This window comes from Apteryx mantelli, chromosome 2, assembly GCF_036417845.1.
Source record: "Apteryx mantelli isolate bAptMan1 chromosome 2, bAptMan1.hap1, whole genome shotgun sequence".
Classification (NCBI taxonomy): domain Eukaryota; kingdom Metazoa; phylum Chordata; class Aves; order Apterygiformes; family Apterygidae; genus Apteryx; species Apteryx mantelli.
This window is the reverse complement of record NC_089979.1, coordinates 23,528,249-23,545,325: the sequence shown is the minus strand read 5'-3', so window position 1 is coordinate 23,545,325 and position 17,077 is coordinate 23,528,249. Positions and strand designations below refer to the sequence as shown.

At 37.6% G+C, this 17,077-nt stretch overlaps 1 protein-coding gene across 3 annotated transcripts in view; it reads right to left on the bottom strand.

Annotated features, from left to right (window-relative positions):
- Window positions 1-1,533: 1,533 nt before the first annotated feature.
- TMEM67 (transmembrane protein 67) overlaps window positions 1,534-17,077 on the bottom strand; it is a 35,866-nt gene continuing 20,322 nt past the window's right edge. For 2 of the 3 annotated variants that reach the window (XM_067290291.1, XM_067290292.1), the window contains 8 exons: window positions 15,044-15,184; window positions 14,466-14,546; window positions 13,157-13,273; window positions 11,888-12,004; window positions 11,702-11,806; window positions 11,251-11,353; window positions 8,512-8,654; window positions 4,923-8,100 (listed from right to left, as the gene is read on the bottom strand). In XM_067290291.1, the coding sequence (XP_067146392.1) occupies window positions 8,020-8,100; window positions 8,512-8,654; window positions 11,251-11,353; window positions 11,702-11,806; window positions 11,888-12,004; window positions 13,157-13,273; window positions 14,466-14,546; window positions 15,044-15,184 (888 nt within the window). In that variant the 3' untranslated portion in view covers window positions 4,923-8,019. Of the gene's footprint in view, window positions 2,047-4,922; window positions 8,101-8,511; window positions 8,655-11,250; window positions 11,354-11,701; window positions 11,807-11,887; window positions 12,005-13,156; window positions 13,274-14,465; window positions 14,547-15,043; window positions 15,185-17,077 lie in introns of those variants that run through there. The other variant, XR_010883274.1, reaches the window with a different exon arrangement.

The following is a 17,077-nucleotide window of genomic DNA, read 5'->3' as shown; positions in this document are numbered from 1 at the left end:
ACGTTCGGAAGAGCAGAGTGCACCCAGTGGCATACAGCAAGAGCAGACCAGATCATCTAATGGTCCTCTCAAGCTTGAAATCTGGTGGGAATGGGCAACGCATTTTTTATTTCTGAGAAACTTGTCATCTAAACATCACTCTGAATTTATTTACATTGTCAGAAAGTAGTCACTGGAGACCAGTGGTAGCTCTAACTAGCAAGAGCTTCAGGAAATTGTGGTCTCCTCACAGTATGGGGGTTTAGGAAGCAAAACTTGCTTGCTGGCAGTGCTGGACCCCTGCCCTCCCCATCACACCAGTATGTGTAACAGAGATGTAGCAGCAGAACATCTGCAGCTGCAAACCAGACAGCATCACTGCAAGGTGCTGCTGGTTCTGTTGCCAAACCAGACACTCCCAATCCAGAGGGCTCAGATCCAGTTTTTCCCTGTCAGCATGTTCACAAAAGCTCTGGGACTGATCACAACTTCTCAGACCTTCAGAGGGATTCAGTATGTTGCCTTCCAAACAACATATCGCTAGGGGCACTGCAAATCCAGAGGCAGGATGCTGTTTTTGAGAATAGCATACAACATCAACATCAGTAAGAAATGAGAGATTTAGCTGTGCGTGCAAACCATTCAGCCATATTCTTTCTGTTTTGAGAAATATACTCATGTCTACACTGCAGAATTTGTCAGGCTTTGCCTCCATCCCTATGGAGATGGATATTTCCCTATCCCTGTAAAGTGGGGTTGGGGTTGCTGCTGGGGAAACCTAGAGCTTCAGCAAGTTCTGCATTGAGCAGGGATATTGCATAACACAATTCATCTCTGCATAGCAATCCCTTTCCAAAAAATACTTTCTGCATATCATCTCATGTATCTATCAGTGACCAGGCAGTAATGTTTTCCAGTGTTTGTAAAAATAACTACTGCATACATGGCACATATTAGCAGCTTGAGTATTTCCAAAGGTAAAGTTCAGACCTTCAGATCCATGACACCAAAGTGTTTAAAATGGGAAACGCGGCCTTTTCCCTTCCAGAAAACAGTAGACTAGTGTATTTGCCTCAAACCGTGAAACAAGCAGAAACTAATTTCTGACTTTATGCTTTTAGAATTAATGAACATCTGAAAACGCCCTCTCCCAGCATTACCTCTGCTAGGACCTTTCAGTGTAACATAATAAACACCAAGCTTTCAACTAAGATGTTCTTAAGTATAAATATATCAGCAAAACTCATCACCTTGCAAAGATTCACGGGGGCAACTGGGCTGTGCTGCAAGCCCAGGTGAACCTGAAAATGGAGAGGTGAGGAGAAGTGGTTGGCGCCAGTGTGGAAAGCAGCCTTAGCCCCGGTCAGGAGCGCGAGCGCCCTGCTCCAATGCTTGCTGCCATCTGCTGTCACTCCGCTAGGTGTTTCTAGCCAGGATGCTGTGCCGGAGGCCAGCCCTCACAGGTGACCATGGAGCCAACTAGGGCTACAAGGGCCTTATGTAGTTCTAACCTGTGGCATAAAACACACTATTACGAATAGCATCGCTGTTTATTTCAGGGTAAATAATAACACAATGGGGGTGATTACAATCAATGGATAAAGAAAACCTCATGATGAATATATACCAGTACATTTAAGAGCACAAAACCACCTGATTTCTTTTTCTTTTTTGGTCCACATTTTATCAGTGTATATTGCACAGCCTCTCCCCTCTACGGCAAGTCTTGCCTGATGAGTGGCGAGGCACGCAAACGCTATGCACCCGAAGGAAAACCTGCAGCTCTGCTGTGCTGGCTGCTTTGCCCCACCAGCCCCAAGTGCCATGGCATCTCCGGCAGCACACTGGCCTCAACCCAAAGGGAAATGGCTCAGGAGAAAGGGAGGGCATGCGAAAGAGCAAAATCCAGTTGTCCCATGGCAGTACGGGCAGCCAGTGCCAGCGGAGTCCCTTCACTGGCTGCTGCGGCGTTGCTGCAGGACAGAGTGACTGCAGAGAGGGTCGGGCTGCAGGCGCGTGAGGGCAGGCTTGGAGACATCCCAGGTACCAAATGGTCCATGAGCCCGGCTGTCTCCAGCAGTGCATGGACAGAAAGAGTGATTAGGTCAGGCCCTGGGAGATACTGGGCTGCTTGCTACAGACAGAAACAGGTACAATTCTTCTGGCCTCAGGGGTCAGCCAAAGCCAAAAGCAAATACCTCAGGTAAGCATTTGCAGGAAGAACTGAAGACTTATTTTTGAAATGACATGAAGGGGACTATTTCTCCCCCCTCCGCTGTAAACCAAGGTGAGAAGGTCACAGTGAACCTGGTATTACAGCTTTTTTTTTTCCACTTCATTTTTTTCCATACTACACCAGCTGGCCAGCTTTTCCTTCATTATTTTCTTTGATTAACCAAACAAATTAAACTTTATTCTGTGGCATTCTGCCACCCTCATGCACAGAGCTGTAAAACTGAAATTCAGTAGCTGTTAAAATAGCAGGCACTTTTGCAAAAATAATGAAAAAAAAAGAAGAGAAAGGGTCTACATGTCTGTCTCCTAGTTGTTGCATGTCACGTAGGCATAACTGCCTTAGAACTCTGTGACAACTCTCTTTCATGGATACATCTTCTGCTTTTGGTACCATAAACACAAGATTGTGACGAGATTGTCTAATATGGTCTCAACTTCCATAGGAAAAAAAAAACTTTTCTGAACATTTAAAGGAAAAATCTAAATACGAACTAATGCAATGCTGTCTTCTTTTGTGTGCAGAGCCACCAGCGTCAGAGCTACTCTGCAGGGGCATACAGGTGAGCTTGAAACATCAAATATTTTTTCACTAACCCAAGGGCTCCCCCACCTATTCTTTGTTGTCAGATTTATGATATTATTACTCAGAGGGAGGTTAGCAGGGAGAACTGAGGGGGACAGCAAGTTCTGAATAGCACCAGTGTGTCGATAAAACTTTGATTGGATCAGAGAGCAATACAGATTATCAAAGCTCTGAATTGTCAAGGCTTACTGAAACTCTACCAGTATGAGATGGAAGTGTTCTTCTTATGGAGAGGCAAATGCATCTACTGTGGTGATTTCCTGAGGATCCTCACTTCAGCTCTGTGATCCACAGCCTGAGCCCTTAAACCTATTCTAGCCGCACATAACAGAGCAGAGAACCGTCTGCGCACTCTTGCCTGCAGGAGTTGGCAGATCTGTCTCCAGGATTATATCCACAGCCATGCCGTTGCTATTAAAAGCTGTGACAACATCAACCTTGCCTGAGAGGGATTGTTTTCCGTGTAGTTTCCTGAGGAAATGGGGCTTATCTGCTGATTCCCCAAACAAGTTTTTAACTTTGATATTTGATACAAGTGTAAAGGTCCCCAAGCTACGAAGGTCCTACATAAATATCAGTGGCTGGTACGGACAGAGTCTAAATTATGAATGCCCTTGGTAAGGAAAAGGCAAGCAGAGCTCTGTTGCCCTACATTTCTTAGGCAGCTGGTTGCTGGCCAGCAAGTACATTGGTAGTTCAGGCCAGCCATGACATGTACTATCTTTTGTCTGCTATGGGTGGTGTAAGAGTTGCATAAGGAAGCTGGGAGTGCTGGGGTGCAGATGGTATTTAGACAACAAAGAGGGCAAAGCTGGAGGAAGGCAGGCTGCTTAGTTCTAGTACTTGAACAAAAACTTGTTTCGAGGTGTCTTGGTTTTATTCATTCTTCCCTTTAGACATGTACGGAAATCTGGACTTTATGCTTTTAAACTGATTTCTAGTGCTGTATTTGGATTTTCATTCTTCACTCCTTAGAACCTGCTGCCATCTTAATACATAAGGTGCATAATCCATTGCTACACATCTTGGTAAATTGCCCCACAAAGGCATTCTTCCCCCAGCCTTCTGGCCAGTCAGACCACACCTTCCCCAACTTGCCCAGAGAAGCGGGACAATGTGGATAGGCAGTAATTTCCCCTGGCACAAAGCTGTGCTGCTCAGCTTCGCTTGTAGGAAGTCAGGGCCAGGATCTGCACTTTGACTATGGCTGGTGAGAGGAAGTACAGGGCTATGGCAAACACCAGGTGGAGGTACTGGCTTGAGGAATGACAGAAGAGAGAGGGAGAGAGGGACACAGGATTAGTGTTTTTAAAAGGTGAAGAGGTACAGTAGAAAAGGCCATAATATTGTGATCCTGACTAGAGAAAAGAGATACAGTGGAAAGCAGATGTTGTTGAAGAAGACCAGTTCTGAGTTCTGAGGATAGTTACCACCACCCCAGCCTGCTCATGATTTTCATAGGAGTATAGTGCAATGCTACCCTCTGTAAGTCATCTATTTCTTATACACTTCCTTTCAGACTGAAAACAAACAAAACCCTGTCAGCTTGGATAGCACTGTCACTTTGTCCACATAAGAGCAATCTGATGGACAAGGGTGACTGGCCTTGTGCCGGTTTCGCTTCTCACCTCTCATATGATTTACCTCAATGGACACAAAAGACAGGGCAGAAGACCGCCCCTCCTTGTTAAAGTGAACACTGTAGTCAAATACAAATTAAGCTTTCCCTAGTAAATAAAATCTATGAATTTTAAATATATTCTTGAAATTACTGTATCCAGTCATTATGACTTGTTTGCACATGGGTTGTAATTATTTATGGAATTGACTATTTTGGCATCTAACCAATTAGACACTTAGCAATAAGCTCATTCCATTAGTTGTGGTTATCCAAAACTATATCCCTTTGTCCTCATACAGATTCCAATATTCCTTTCTTACGCTTTTCCTGAAAGAGCTTCTGTGGACTGCAGAACCAGAAGAAGCCTCCTGCCATACTCTGGAACGTCTCATGTTCATGGAAGGAAAAGCATGTTATAAACTTAAAGAAATTCACTTAAGTGAAAAAAACCCTTCTCCAATCCTTTAAAATTTCTTTATTGCTCAGAGAGACGAATATGGAAGAGTTTGAAATGCCATGTGATTTATTAAATTTAGAAACTTGAAGACAGGCCACATGAATGACACATTGTAACTGCATATTAATTAAAAAAGTAAAGCCATTTAGTTGGAATTACAATCACAAGAGCTACTTGTTGAACAAACCAATCAATATGAGAACAAAGCATAGTCAACCAATTTCAAGTGTTCATTAGAAAGCAAGAATGAAGAAACATTTCTATTAATTCCTGGAGTTTCTGATTCCTGTAATTATTTCCTAAACCACGTAGTGTGAACATGGTAGCTACACTAACATTTTAGATAAATGATCTGGAAAAATAAAACATAACAGAGATGTGTGTGTAGTGTGGAGAAAGAGGGGTCCAAAGGATGGAACTGTTTTGACAGGACATTTTTAGATTAATTAATCATTCACCTGTAACAAAATTTGCCTTTCAAACTGAAAGGCCATTAAAGCTTTCACATTCCCTTCTGGGCAACATGTAATTAAAGCCATATCTAAAGCCAACTCAGAGCATGATTTTAACATGGAAAGGTGTACCTGGTCAGCAAAAGCACTGGGAATACAGACTGAGGGCAGGCATGCTGTCGTGTCTCCATTGCTACTGTTAGCAGACAGGCTAAATTAAAACTGCATGGCTGTGTCTATACATGGCACAATCATATCTTCATTTTGCCTGCAGACATTCCCTGTTTTACCTAGGTCTGACTACTACTTTTTACCTATTCTGACTGAAGTAAGTCATAAATCAGAACATTCTGGAAGAGGTATGTTTGAAGTGTTGGTCTATTCTCTGAAATAACATATGACTAGGAAATCATCAGAATCAACACAGAAAAAGCTTGTGCCTGTTATCATTGAGAATGATGGGCAGTCATTATTGCTGGAAGACAACAATATGAAAAGAACTGTATTAGGTTCATTCATGGTCTACTTGCTCATTTACTACCACAGTAACTTTCTACACCTTTTTAGTCACATCAGTCCTCTTGAATAAATATGGTGACAGAAAAGATTATATTTCCTCTTGTACACCAACACTTCAGTATGATTTGCAAGATCTGGAAAGTTTAGTTTAGTTAAGTGATGCAAAGATATTGACATTGAGAAATAAATGGACATCACACAAGCATAACTTTGCCTTGCAGATGTCCTACTGCAGACCATTACTCAGATGGCTCCTTAGCTTAGTTTAAAGTTTGGCATTCGATACATCACTGACAGGCAATATGACAGAACACCTCACAACCAGTGAAGTTATACAGTCACAGTACTGAATAGAAATTCAATGTATGGCTGTTTTAGCAGATCCAGAACCTAATGGACGACTTAATTGTATGAAGACAATAACCTTCACTTTATTCATAGTGGACATTTACACTGTGTTGGAAGCTTTGTATTCAAACCTTTTTTGAGGAATAGGTTGCACCAACAAACTAAGAATTGTGCACAAGAGACAAAAGTAAAGAAAGAAAGATATGCACAGACATGCCCATACTAAACTGTGTATTAATAAATGGATGTCCTGCTCAAAATCAGCTCTTCAGTTATCTACCTTTTTGTAACATAACTGGCAGATAAAAACTCTATTAGTTTATAGTAACTATATTGGTCTAGCAAGTCACATTGTTTTTTCAACTCCAAAAGCAAATATATTAGAGCTACAGCAACCCTGAGCTTTAGGTCTACGTTACTGACAGTTTAAAATCATGATATGGTATCAACATGAGAACCCCTTCCTCTTTATGAAGCCAAGAGACACCTGAAAAACAATATTGCTTCAACTCAGATAAGCACATCTACATTTAAAATCTGCTAAGTCCAACTAATGGGGCTGAATCACGTCTTTAATCTCCACTTTGAATAAGGATGCTCGCCTGGACTTATACTTTTATGGTATTTTTGCTGGTGAAAGTCCCTTGCTGAATCATCTAAAGACAAGTAACAGTTGTAAAAACAGAAAACTGTGTTCTGGGGTGATCATTTACTGAAAAACACATAATTTTGAAAAACATTATTAAGAGGATTTTTCAGAGATACAAATGGGAGGTACACACCTTACTCTAAGATGTTTTGAACGCCATTCATAATCTCTATTAACACTTAATAAGTGGCACTTGCATTTATTAAATTGGCTAAATTCCAAACAGATAATGAAGGTAAAATGATAATATTCACTGTGTTAAATCTAAAGATAACAAAGCCAGAAAATTAGAGAGCCAGAGGATACAGGCATACAAACATACAGGCACCTGTGAAAACACTCAAAAAAGAAACATTACTTCTATTTCACTGTCTGAACCAGCGGAGAGGAATTACTGTATTTTCCTAGGCATCTCTCGTTAGATTACAGAAGATCAGTAACAGACCAAAAATATCCACCATCCTCTCCTCTGCTCTATCAGTACGCCACTCTTCTGTATTGCTGTAACGCTACTGTATCGCAAACATATGGAACTTTGTCACATACAGTCCACACCCAAGAAAAACAATAAGTTAGGTAAATGCAAAGGGAAGAGATAAAAGCAGATAATACTATGCCAATAAATAAAAATTTCAAGTTGAAGTCACTGTAAATAAGTGACCTTTAAATGGTCCTCTTGAAATACTTGCTAGTTTAATTTTTAACAAATCCTGTATGGCCTGAAACTTGAAATATGTTTGCTAAACATTATACCTCAAAAAAAGGGGGGAAAAAAAAAAGATTTCAGTTATTTTCAGAAATTCTAAGAGATGACAATCTCTCCTGACAACAAGTATATTCAAATTATCACCTCAAGGTGAATGGTCCATATCTTAGCAAAAGCCACTAAATAAACTTTGTCTTATTCTAATTATAACATTAGCTTTACTTCTGACTGCTTATTTTCACGTACTTTTCCTTTCAAAGGCCTACGGCTTAGTGTTCAAAAATTTAAAAATATTTTAAGTTACCCAAAAATAAAACTTAATAGTACAAAATATAAAAAGACAACAAATGTCAAAATCATTACACTATTATTGAACAGTGTACTACAATTAACCTGTAGTTCAGAGATGCTTTGCTCCTGGATACGATTTCCATGATAAGCTCCTCAAAGTATTTCATCTTCTCAGTCAATTAAATGAGAAATCTTTCATCCACCAAGGTTTTGGATGCCAAATTCTTCTGTCCAACTGTATTACGAATAAACCTAAATATCTAAGAATATTTTAGAAAAATTGTATTAAAGATAGAATGTTTAAAACACCATGTTTCAATACCTAACATAAAAATAGTAACTTCATATTATCTTTAATTCTTTGACATGTTATTTATGATTTAGGTGCTTAACTCTCTTTAGTGATTTTGAAATATTTTCCACCCTGAAATATTAGATAACTACCAGTGACTAATTTTAACTGATATTTTTGTTTTCTGTTAAAAGCTATTTGTACCCTCTTTATTCATGATATGTATAGGAATAAAACTAAAAATTGCTTTATAAGCTCTCAGTACAATCTTCTGTCACAACATACTGCTTACAGAGTTTAAGTATCTAGCTAATTATATACATTTCCATACTAACCCACATTTTTAAAATATGATTTTGTTTTTAAATTGCATATTTACCTCCTGTTGCAAATATGTGAGAATAGCTCCTAAAACAAAACTTTGGGAAGCCAGATCCACAACAGAGAAAAACAGGATATCAAAGATGAGCAGTGTTGTCTCGTTGCCATAATAGAGAACATCACTGAAAGAGTGTCTCTCATCTAAAGAAACAAAATAATTTGTTGAAAAAGGATTATTTCTGTGAAGTGCAAGTTGTGAAGTTTGTCAATCCACACTGAGAAAGCTGACAAAGAAAGGAAAGTCTGAGCAAGAAAATACCATAAAAGCCAGTTATGGCATTAAATTTAAGCAAAACCAATACTTTTTCACTCACAAAATGGCTTAATACTGAGACAACAAACACAAAAAAAGCCCACACATGCCATACACCTTTACTCACTTCAGAAATCTGAACCAGTTTGTTTAAAAAAAGGCAAAACAGATCAAAGCTCCTTGTTGTTGAATTTCTTAGCAAGTGCTAACTCTGGCCCCAATTCAACAAACTAATAAAACACATGCTTAAAGCCTTACTTAAGAGGAGTTTCAGCATTTAACATTATCTTTGCTCATTTGGTTAATAATTTCCCCAGAAAGAGACCTTTTAAGTTTAAAATACCTTTTTTGTAGCCAAACTAGTTTGGACCACTGGTTCCCTTCCTTATCAACAACCGCTCTCAAAAGAGAAAACACTTAAAGCAAGCAATTACAGAAAACAGAAATTCTCTTCCTTCTTTCTGCTTTTTCAGAAAAACATGTCTAATGCAAGTTCTACTGTTAACAGCACATTTTCACTCCAGATTTTATAGGTCTGTCATTAAATCCTGATCCACACCTAAACTTCTAAGAACTATCACAATCTAAGCCCTCAAGCAACATATTTATGTCAGTGCTGAGGGTTATGATTTTTGAAATAACGGCACTCAAAAAAGCAGATCTTTGTTGAACATTGCACGGTTGGGAGACATCATTGTTTCTATCAGTACCGTTCAACATTTAATTTTACCTCAGGTACTGCATACCTGACAACATTTATGGTCGAGTACAACAGAAGTTTGGAATAAGGTTTTGTAATTACTGGTACTGCAAGATGCACAGTTGCACACTGAGGCTGCTGAAAGTCCTAGCTATAGTTTTAGTGCAGAAACCGGTTACTTGGCAATATTCATTACTAGAGTTAGTGTTTCATAAAGATATGGGTGGAGAGCCCAAGTCTTTGATGAATTATGTGTAGTTCAGACATCTAGACTGACGCTAGCAACAGGCTATGGCCACAGCTTCTATTTAGTTGCAGTACATTTGCTGCATTCCTAACTATATTTATAGCAAGGCATGTGGTTCAAATTAGGGTTCAGCTTTTGCAAGCCTTGGTATCAGAGAGGTCAAAATAAGTTCTGCACAGCTCAGTGACTTAAACTGAGGACTGCTATTACATAAGAACAAAGACATATTTTTAAGACGTGTACTGGTCACCTGGTAATATCTATGGTTTGAATTATGATTCTGATATGATTTAGAGTTTCTGAACAGTGAGACTGGATAGCCAAGTACTTGAGGGACTCAAAATGAGGGCCTGCATCATTACGGATCACTAAATTACACTAAGTTTTTGTGCAGATGATGACTATATTTAGGGGTAGAATGGGGTTTGAGATACAGGTTAGAAAGGGTATGTTTTTGATGGATTCTGCACAGTGCAAGGGCTGAGAAACAAAGCTTGCATCAGCCTGAGTTCATAGCTTATGTTTCATTTTAGCGTGGATACTAGTCCCCAGACAGTATCTTTTAATAGGACTAAAGTTGGACTCAGGGCTTCAGAACCTTGGGAGCGGAGGGCCTAACCCTGGATGAGGATTGCTGTTATGCAAGTATCAGTCACCTGTCAGTAATTATGAGTAGATTAAGATTTTTGAAACCTCGGTGTTTCACAGCATCAATTCTCCAGGGATTCAGATTTAGGAACCTAGGTTTACGGTAGATAGATGGTCAAGAACTGTCATTAAATCTATTTTTAACATAGGTAATGGTCACTTGGAAATATTTATGGCTAGGCTTAGGGTGGGCTTGGGATTCAGGATGATGCACTGGAGAACCCAAGTGTTCGATTGCTTCTGCATAGCTCAGGGACCAGAATCAGAGCTGGTGTCATCCCTGCTCCTATTTGAATACTCACTTTTGCTGCAGGTATTGGCAATGTTTAAAATGCTTCAAAATGAAATATTCAAGAACCCCAAGTACTTGAACTTTGCCTAACTTGGTGATCAAGGATGAGCGGTGTATTAACATCAATTACTCCATGAGAACTTCCTCACTGTGATCAGTATCTTCTTCAGAAAAATCTTTCATATTTGTACTTCTAGTTATCTCATAAGAAATTCAGTTCTATGCAAAAACATACTGCTAAACTATTTCAATAGTGTTGTGGGTCTTCTTTCCATTTACAGAGTGGATAATGGATCTAGATAGCTAGTCAAGAGAGCGCCACATAAACACGTGCACATCTCTATGAGGTATCCTTTCAGTTGCCTGAAGGAAAAAACACTGCAGTCAAGCAACAGAAATTATAAACAGAGATAACCTAGAGATAGTATCAACCTTGAGAACATGCACCGAGGCTCTTGAATACCTCCCTCAGAAGCTGTTGTTTAATTACCTCTCCTGCTGTAAAGTCCAGTTTAGACTGTAAATCCTGGGACAGAAATCTACACAGAAACCTACACACTTATAACAGCACAAACACCAGGTCACAGATCCTTTTACCATTGTAGAAAATGCTTTTCTCTATTGGTTCCATGAACTCCATGCCAAGAATTCGTTCAAGCAGCAACTTATCTTTTACAATATAATCCATTTCTTTATGAACCTATACGAAAAGAAAAGAAAATACTTCTAGTTTTAAGATTTCAAAGGAACAATATTTGTTACAAAGGTGGAGTACAGCTCCACCATTTAGACTTGTATGAATGAAAAAAAACCACTCGTCTATTCTAAGTGGATAACAAAAAAGGATTTGTTATTACAAGAGCAGGCTGCACTGCTGGACAGTACTCTTTTCTCTTCCTTGAACAAACCAGCGTTCTAGTTGCATGAAGCCTTTAGTAACAAGTCTTTAAGAACCTATGCTTAAAGAGGAATTACAGTCTTTCAGAATTACAATTTTTCAACTCTACTTATTATATTTTATTTAATATATAAATGTCAATATACATACGTGATCAATAAACGAACCAAGAAATTTGTTCATGGTGTTGTATGCCTTTGTGTTTTGTTCAAAAGTATTTGCAGATGAGTCCAAAAGCCTAGCAGGACCACGTTTCTGAAACATAACATGACCAGGATTTCAGTGGAAAAATACATACTTTAAATAACATTTACAGAATACAAGTATCTCGCTTACCCTTGTTAGGGTTTCATGAATCTTGTCATACTGCAGTCTCATTTTTCTTGAAATGGAAATCTGAAATGTCTGGACATCTGTGTTTGGTAACAAACCTCTCTGACTACACAGATTCTCCTATAATTGTAAATTAACATTATTAATATCATTCATATATAGATCAGAAAAGTCAAAAGTTTTTCATCTCTCTTTCATGTACATAGACTGCTTCATATCTTTAAATATTTGAATCCACTGCACTCTTATAGCAAGATTTTCTTAGGACATGAAACCCTGATCCCTGCTGCCACAAAGTCATATTCCTCTTTTCACTTATGTTCAGTTCATTACATTCTAAAATATCTTTTGACATTCATTCTCAGGCCATTTCTTTTGTATTTGTAATTTATTCTGTATTTTTTCTGCTTTGTCTTATGCTTTGAATTTCTGACTTTTTCCACAACTTTCTCAAAACTTACTTAATAAATCTCAAAAACCCAATAAAATACAAAACTCAGTATTTCCATTCAAAAAACATGCTTTTTCCTAAATTACATTGAAATAAAAAATTAGGAAAAAATTGTAGGAACAAACAATCAATTCAAAAATATTATTTACAATATTCCTTTGCAATTCAGTGTTTGAGATTCAATTTTCACATGCTTATGTTTTTACTGGTCAGATATCATTAAATTATTGATATCCTTTATCCAGGATACTTTCCTCTTACCTGTCCCTACAAGGATGCAAGATATCATGACGTTTAGTGCAGGCTGCTCCAATATTGTATTAAACATTATGCTTACCTAATCTTGCAGCAAATATATAAGGTACAACGAACTAGAAAAACTGTTATTCAAATGGATGTCTATAAAGCATAGTTATGTCACCAGAGGTGTACATATGGAATAAAAGAATTTATTGGAAAAGTAGATGTTTTGTAAGGGTTTTTCCCTTTATGAAAGCCTCTTAGTATGCATCTCTTTGAATGTGGCCGTGAGCCTAAGAAAGGCTTCAGTATCCAAAAGATGGTATATATACAAGAGAAAAAACATATCAGAAGAACAGGAATTTTACATCTATGAGATCACAAGAAGAGATAGTGAGGAAGAAGAGAGGAGGAGAACTAATTTCAAGAAGAGTTAATAAGTCATTTATTTACAGACCAACGGCTGGTGTTTTTTTAAAAATGATAACTCAGGGTGCAACACAATGCACAAGCGCGGACACATAATGCAAAGTTTTTTATGAATAATTAGAACAGGTGTAAATTTTACTACTTTTACTTACTGCTTCTCTCTTTAGGTTCATACTCATTTCTTCCATATTGGTATCTGCATGTCCATGCACAGAGCGACCATGGATATAATAACCAAAGCAGCTGTGTGACAAGAGAAACACTGAAATCTAGAAGAGGTGGGAGAAGAGAATACTACTTTACTTAAAACAGTATCTTTTTATTTTTGAACTTTTGAATCCACAGTGGAGATAAACAAGATCAGCCATACAACAAATACAAAGTAGGCAGATATCAAAATACACACGACACAAAAACATTTACTAGCTCTTTCACGTATTAGTTAAATCTATGTTTAACTAGAGACACACGCCAGTTTCAGGTTTAGTTCATCAACTGTAAGAATCACTATTAATTCTACAGTGCCAAAAAATTAAAACACATTTTAAGCAAAGATACTAGCTTTTATTTGGATTTAAAAGTTACTTCTGTGATGCATAATACACATGCACGATTTCAGCTGAGCTCCTAGGAGATTGTACGTAACAGAATTTCACTCAGTACGATACAATGCTTCTGTATCACACAATATACAAAATTAACTCTCTATTACAACCCATGCACTACACTGGTTTCAGCCAATGAAACCTAGAAGCTTCATGGAGAAGGAAGAACCAAGGCTGAAAAGGCTGATTAAAAGGAGTTAATACCTATAGTTTTAAAAGTTCTGGCCAAATGAGCTCATTCAATCTGCTCTGACTGCATTCTTTTGTTAACCTAGAATTCTTGTAGCACAAAGCTTTGAGACCCATATTTAAACTAGAGACAGGGAAGTAGTTCAGATGTAAGTGAAAGTGCAGGAGAAAGGTGATAACTATCCAGGACGGACAACCACCAAGTTGAGGGGTTGAGGGACAACTAGAAGCTAGGAGCAGAAACTGAATGTAAATATATTAATTAAAACCAAAACAGTTGTGTCTAGAAGACAAAAGCACTAAAATGCAAATCAGTAGAAAGAATGGCAGTAAATAGTTCCATGGCTCATTTCTGTCGTAATCTGGCACTTTTTAGTTCTGTATGAGCATATGTAACTAATATGCCTTCAAATAACAACCTAAAATCACACATCTAAAAGGACATATTGATATCTATGACTCTAGAATTTTTTTCCAATTAAAGTCAAACTGAAATCTTCTTGTAGATTGCACCAATAAAGTGAGCCAAAAAAGTACTGACTTTGGGTATTAGCTAGCAAGCTCTGGTTAAATTAAACAAATAAATATTATTTACTATTCTTAAAACCATCTTATATACTATCCTATTCAAAATGCCATCACAGAAGTTAGACCAAGAAATACTTACATTGCTCATGCAACACAAATCAATAAACTGTGTTATCTTATCTTCAACAAATCTTTCATAAAACACGGCAAAAAATATAATCTGAAATAAACCAATCACATTTTACTTTATTAGTTCACCAGACTTGACTTTATTTTCTGAATTATAAAGCAGTTAACTTCAAAGTTTAACAGCCACAAATTACAGACTTTAGTAGTGGCCGTCTCTGCACTGGCCCCCAGAAACGGGATTAACATCCTTCCTTTATGAAGTAAAATTCTAGCAATTACCTGTTTTTCATTTTGAACTTGGAGTTGTTTCAAAGGTGTTTAAAGCAAAAGAAAGTAGTTGCATAAATTCTTCTCCTTGACGGGATTGAAGATAGTGACTATAAGGTAAGATCTTTCATAGCTTAGAAGATTCATTTTGAGTTGTAATGTGTCACCACACTAGCTAGAAGTTAAAAGCTAGAAGTCTAGAACTAGCAAAGCAGTTAAGAATAAACTTAATGCTATGTTGAGTAGTGTGGGTGGCCTATTCTGGCTTCAGAGCACCAGCCCTGCAAAGATACTTCAGCATATCACGTGTCAGTTACATACCTGTAAGAATGCAATGGCTAGCCAGAGTGCAGTGGACACACCAAATCTCAAAATACGGCTGGAAGGAGCTACGTAACTCTCACTGCTTCTTGTAAGGCTAGAAGAAGAATCCATTAAAGCCAGGTTTGAAAATCCCACCACCTGAAGAGATATGAAGTTCAGTTTAAAAACATGGGGGCAATGAATAGAATTACTTATGACTCTGTTGTTTCCATCATAACAAAAAGTAAAAAGAAAAATTCAGGAAAAATACAGCTGAGAAGAGTAGCATGTTTGTTATAATAGAGTCCAATTGTGTGATCCAGTGTTATTATTTAGAAACATAATTAAGAACATATATTGTATGTATGTATGTTGATACAGAAACACATGTACAAAGGCAAAACTCAGGACAAGTCCACACTGATTTTTATTAATAAATGCTGTAAGACTCTACAGATAGACTGCCAAATTTAGGCTTTCTGTTCTGTATCTTCCTGGGATAAAACAATTTTTTGATTTTTCAAATGTAAGAAACTGAGTTTTTTGCTTTTATCAAACAGAAATCTATTTTCCTCTACTGTCTGTACAGCTGAAATTATTTTAAACAAACTGTCTAAAAAAATTCATAAATAAAAATGATAAGAGAAAAATTAGGTCTTGAAACATTGATCCTAAGACATGAAAATGTTGAGAAAATCATTCAGAACTGAAGCCAAAATAGAAATATATTGAAAACCTTAGCTTTGCTGCCAAAGTACCATCTTAACTACCCATACAATAAAATCTGCAGTGGTGACCAGGGCCAACCAGAGACTGTTTTAGTGCTAGATATACGGCCTGACAGGAGGAAAAGTCCTTCTTCTACACTTTCCAGCTTCCTCCAACTCATACTTTTCCAGGCTTGTTTTCTACCACTTTACATCCTGTCACCATAACTAAGGAAGACTGAACAGTCACTTTATCAATATTGGTAACTGGAGAAGTCAATTTTGTGCAATACGAAAGTTTTCCCTCAGTATCCAGCAGCTAAATGCCATGTGTGCCTGGTTCGTCATCCTCCTGGGAAACAGCATTCCAACATGACAATGAGGATGTGAAGATGACCTGGGGTTTTGCACATGCTGTTTTGAGCCTACTGAGGTATCTTCCATGACTTCTTCCACTATCAGTAGAAAGAAAGGGACTTTTCCAGATGGAAATTCATGGCAGCAATTATAGAGCAAGATATGAATCACTCTCTAAAGGAGTCTCCCTGCACTAACTAGTAACAGGAGCCTATGAAGATTAATCTCAGGAGACTAGTTAGCTTTGGGAATACCTGCTCTTTTTTCTCTCCATTCCTTCCCCCTATCACAGCACCTAAACTGGTCCTGACTTGTATCTACCAATAGGAAAAAAATGAAGTAGTTAATGAGAAGAAGTTTCTTATTGCATTTAACTAATAGAAAAATAGGACATTTAAAAACAGAAATATTAAAATGAATAGAAGTATCGAAAAATATAATAAACCTCACATAAACAACTATAAGCTACACACTTCAAGAGTACATACCAAAGTAAAAGCACTTACCAAACAGTACAGAAGAAACAAACCAAAATATTTTCTAAAAGCTAAAGTACAATGACTCATATGCCCTTCAGCAATAACCGAGGGCATACTGCCTTATGCTATGACATCAAGAGCAGAACTGGCAGATTTCATTTCCTGCTTTATAAAAGGTCACTCTAACAAATTAGCAGGAAAGAAGTTCCAGTTCAAATAAATATAAATGCTGTAGACTGTGGCAGAAGGGAGCCAGTAGGCAAATAAAGAATTGAGTGTGTACACAAATTTATCAGTTTCTTAAGCAATTCAGAGTAACTCATTAGCTTAAGAAAAAAAAGAAAAATAAAACAAAACCAAAAAAGGTGTCCAAGGTAATTAAAGGCTGTTTTTTTAAGTCTTTTCATAATGAAATATTGCAATAACATATAAATACACAGATATAGATAGATATAGAATTAGATATAAATAAAATGAACCATATCAAAACACTAACTTATTCTACAAAG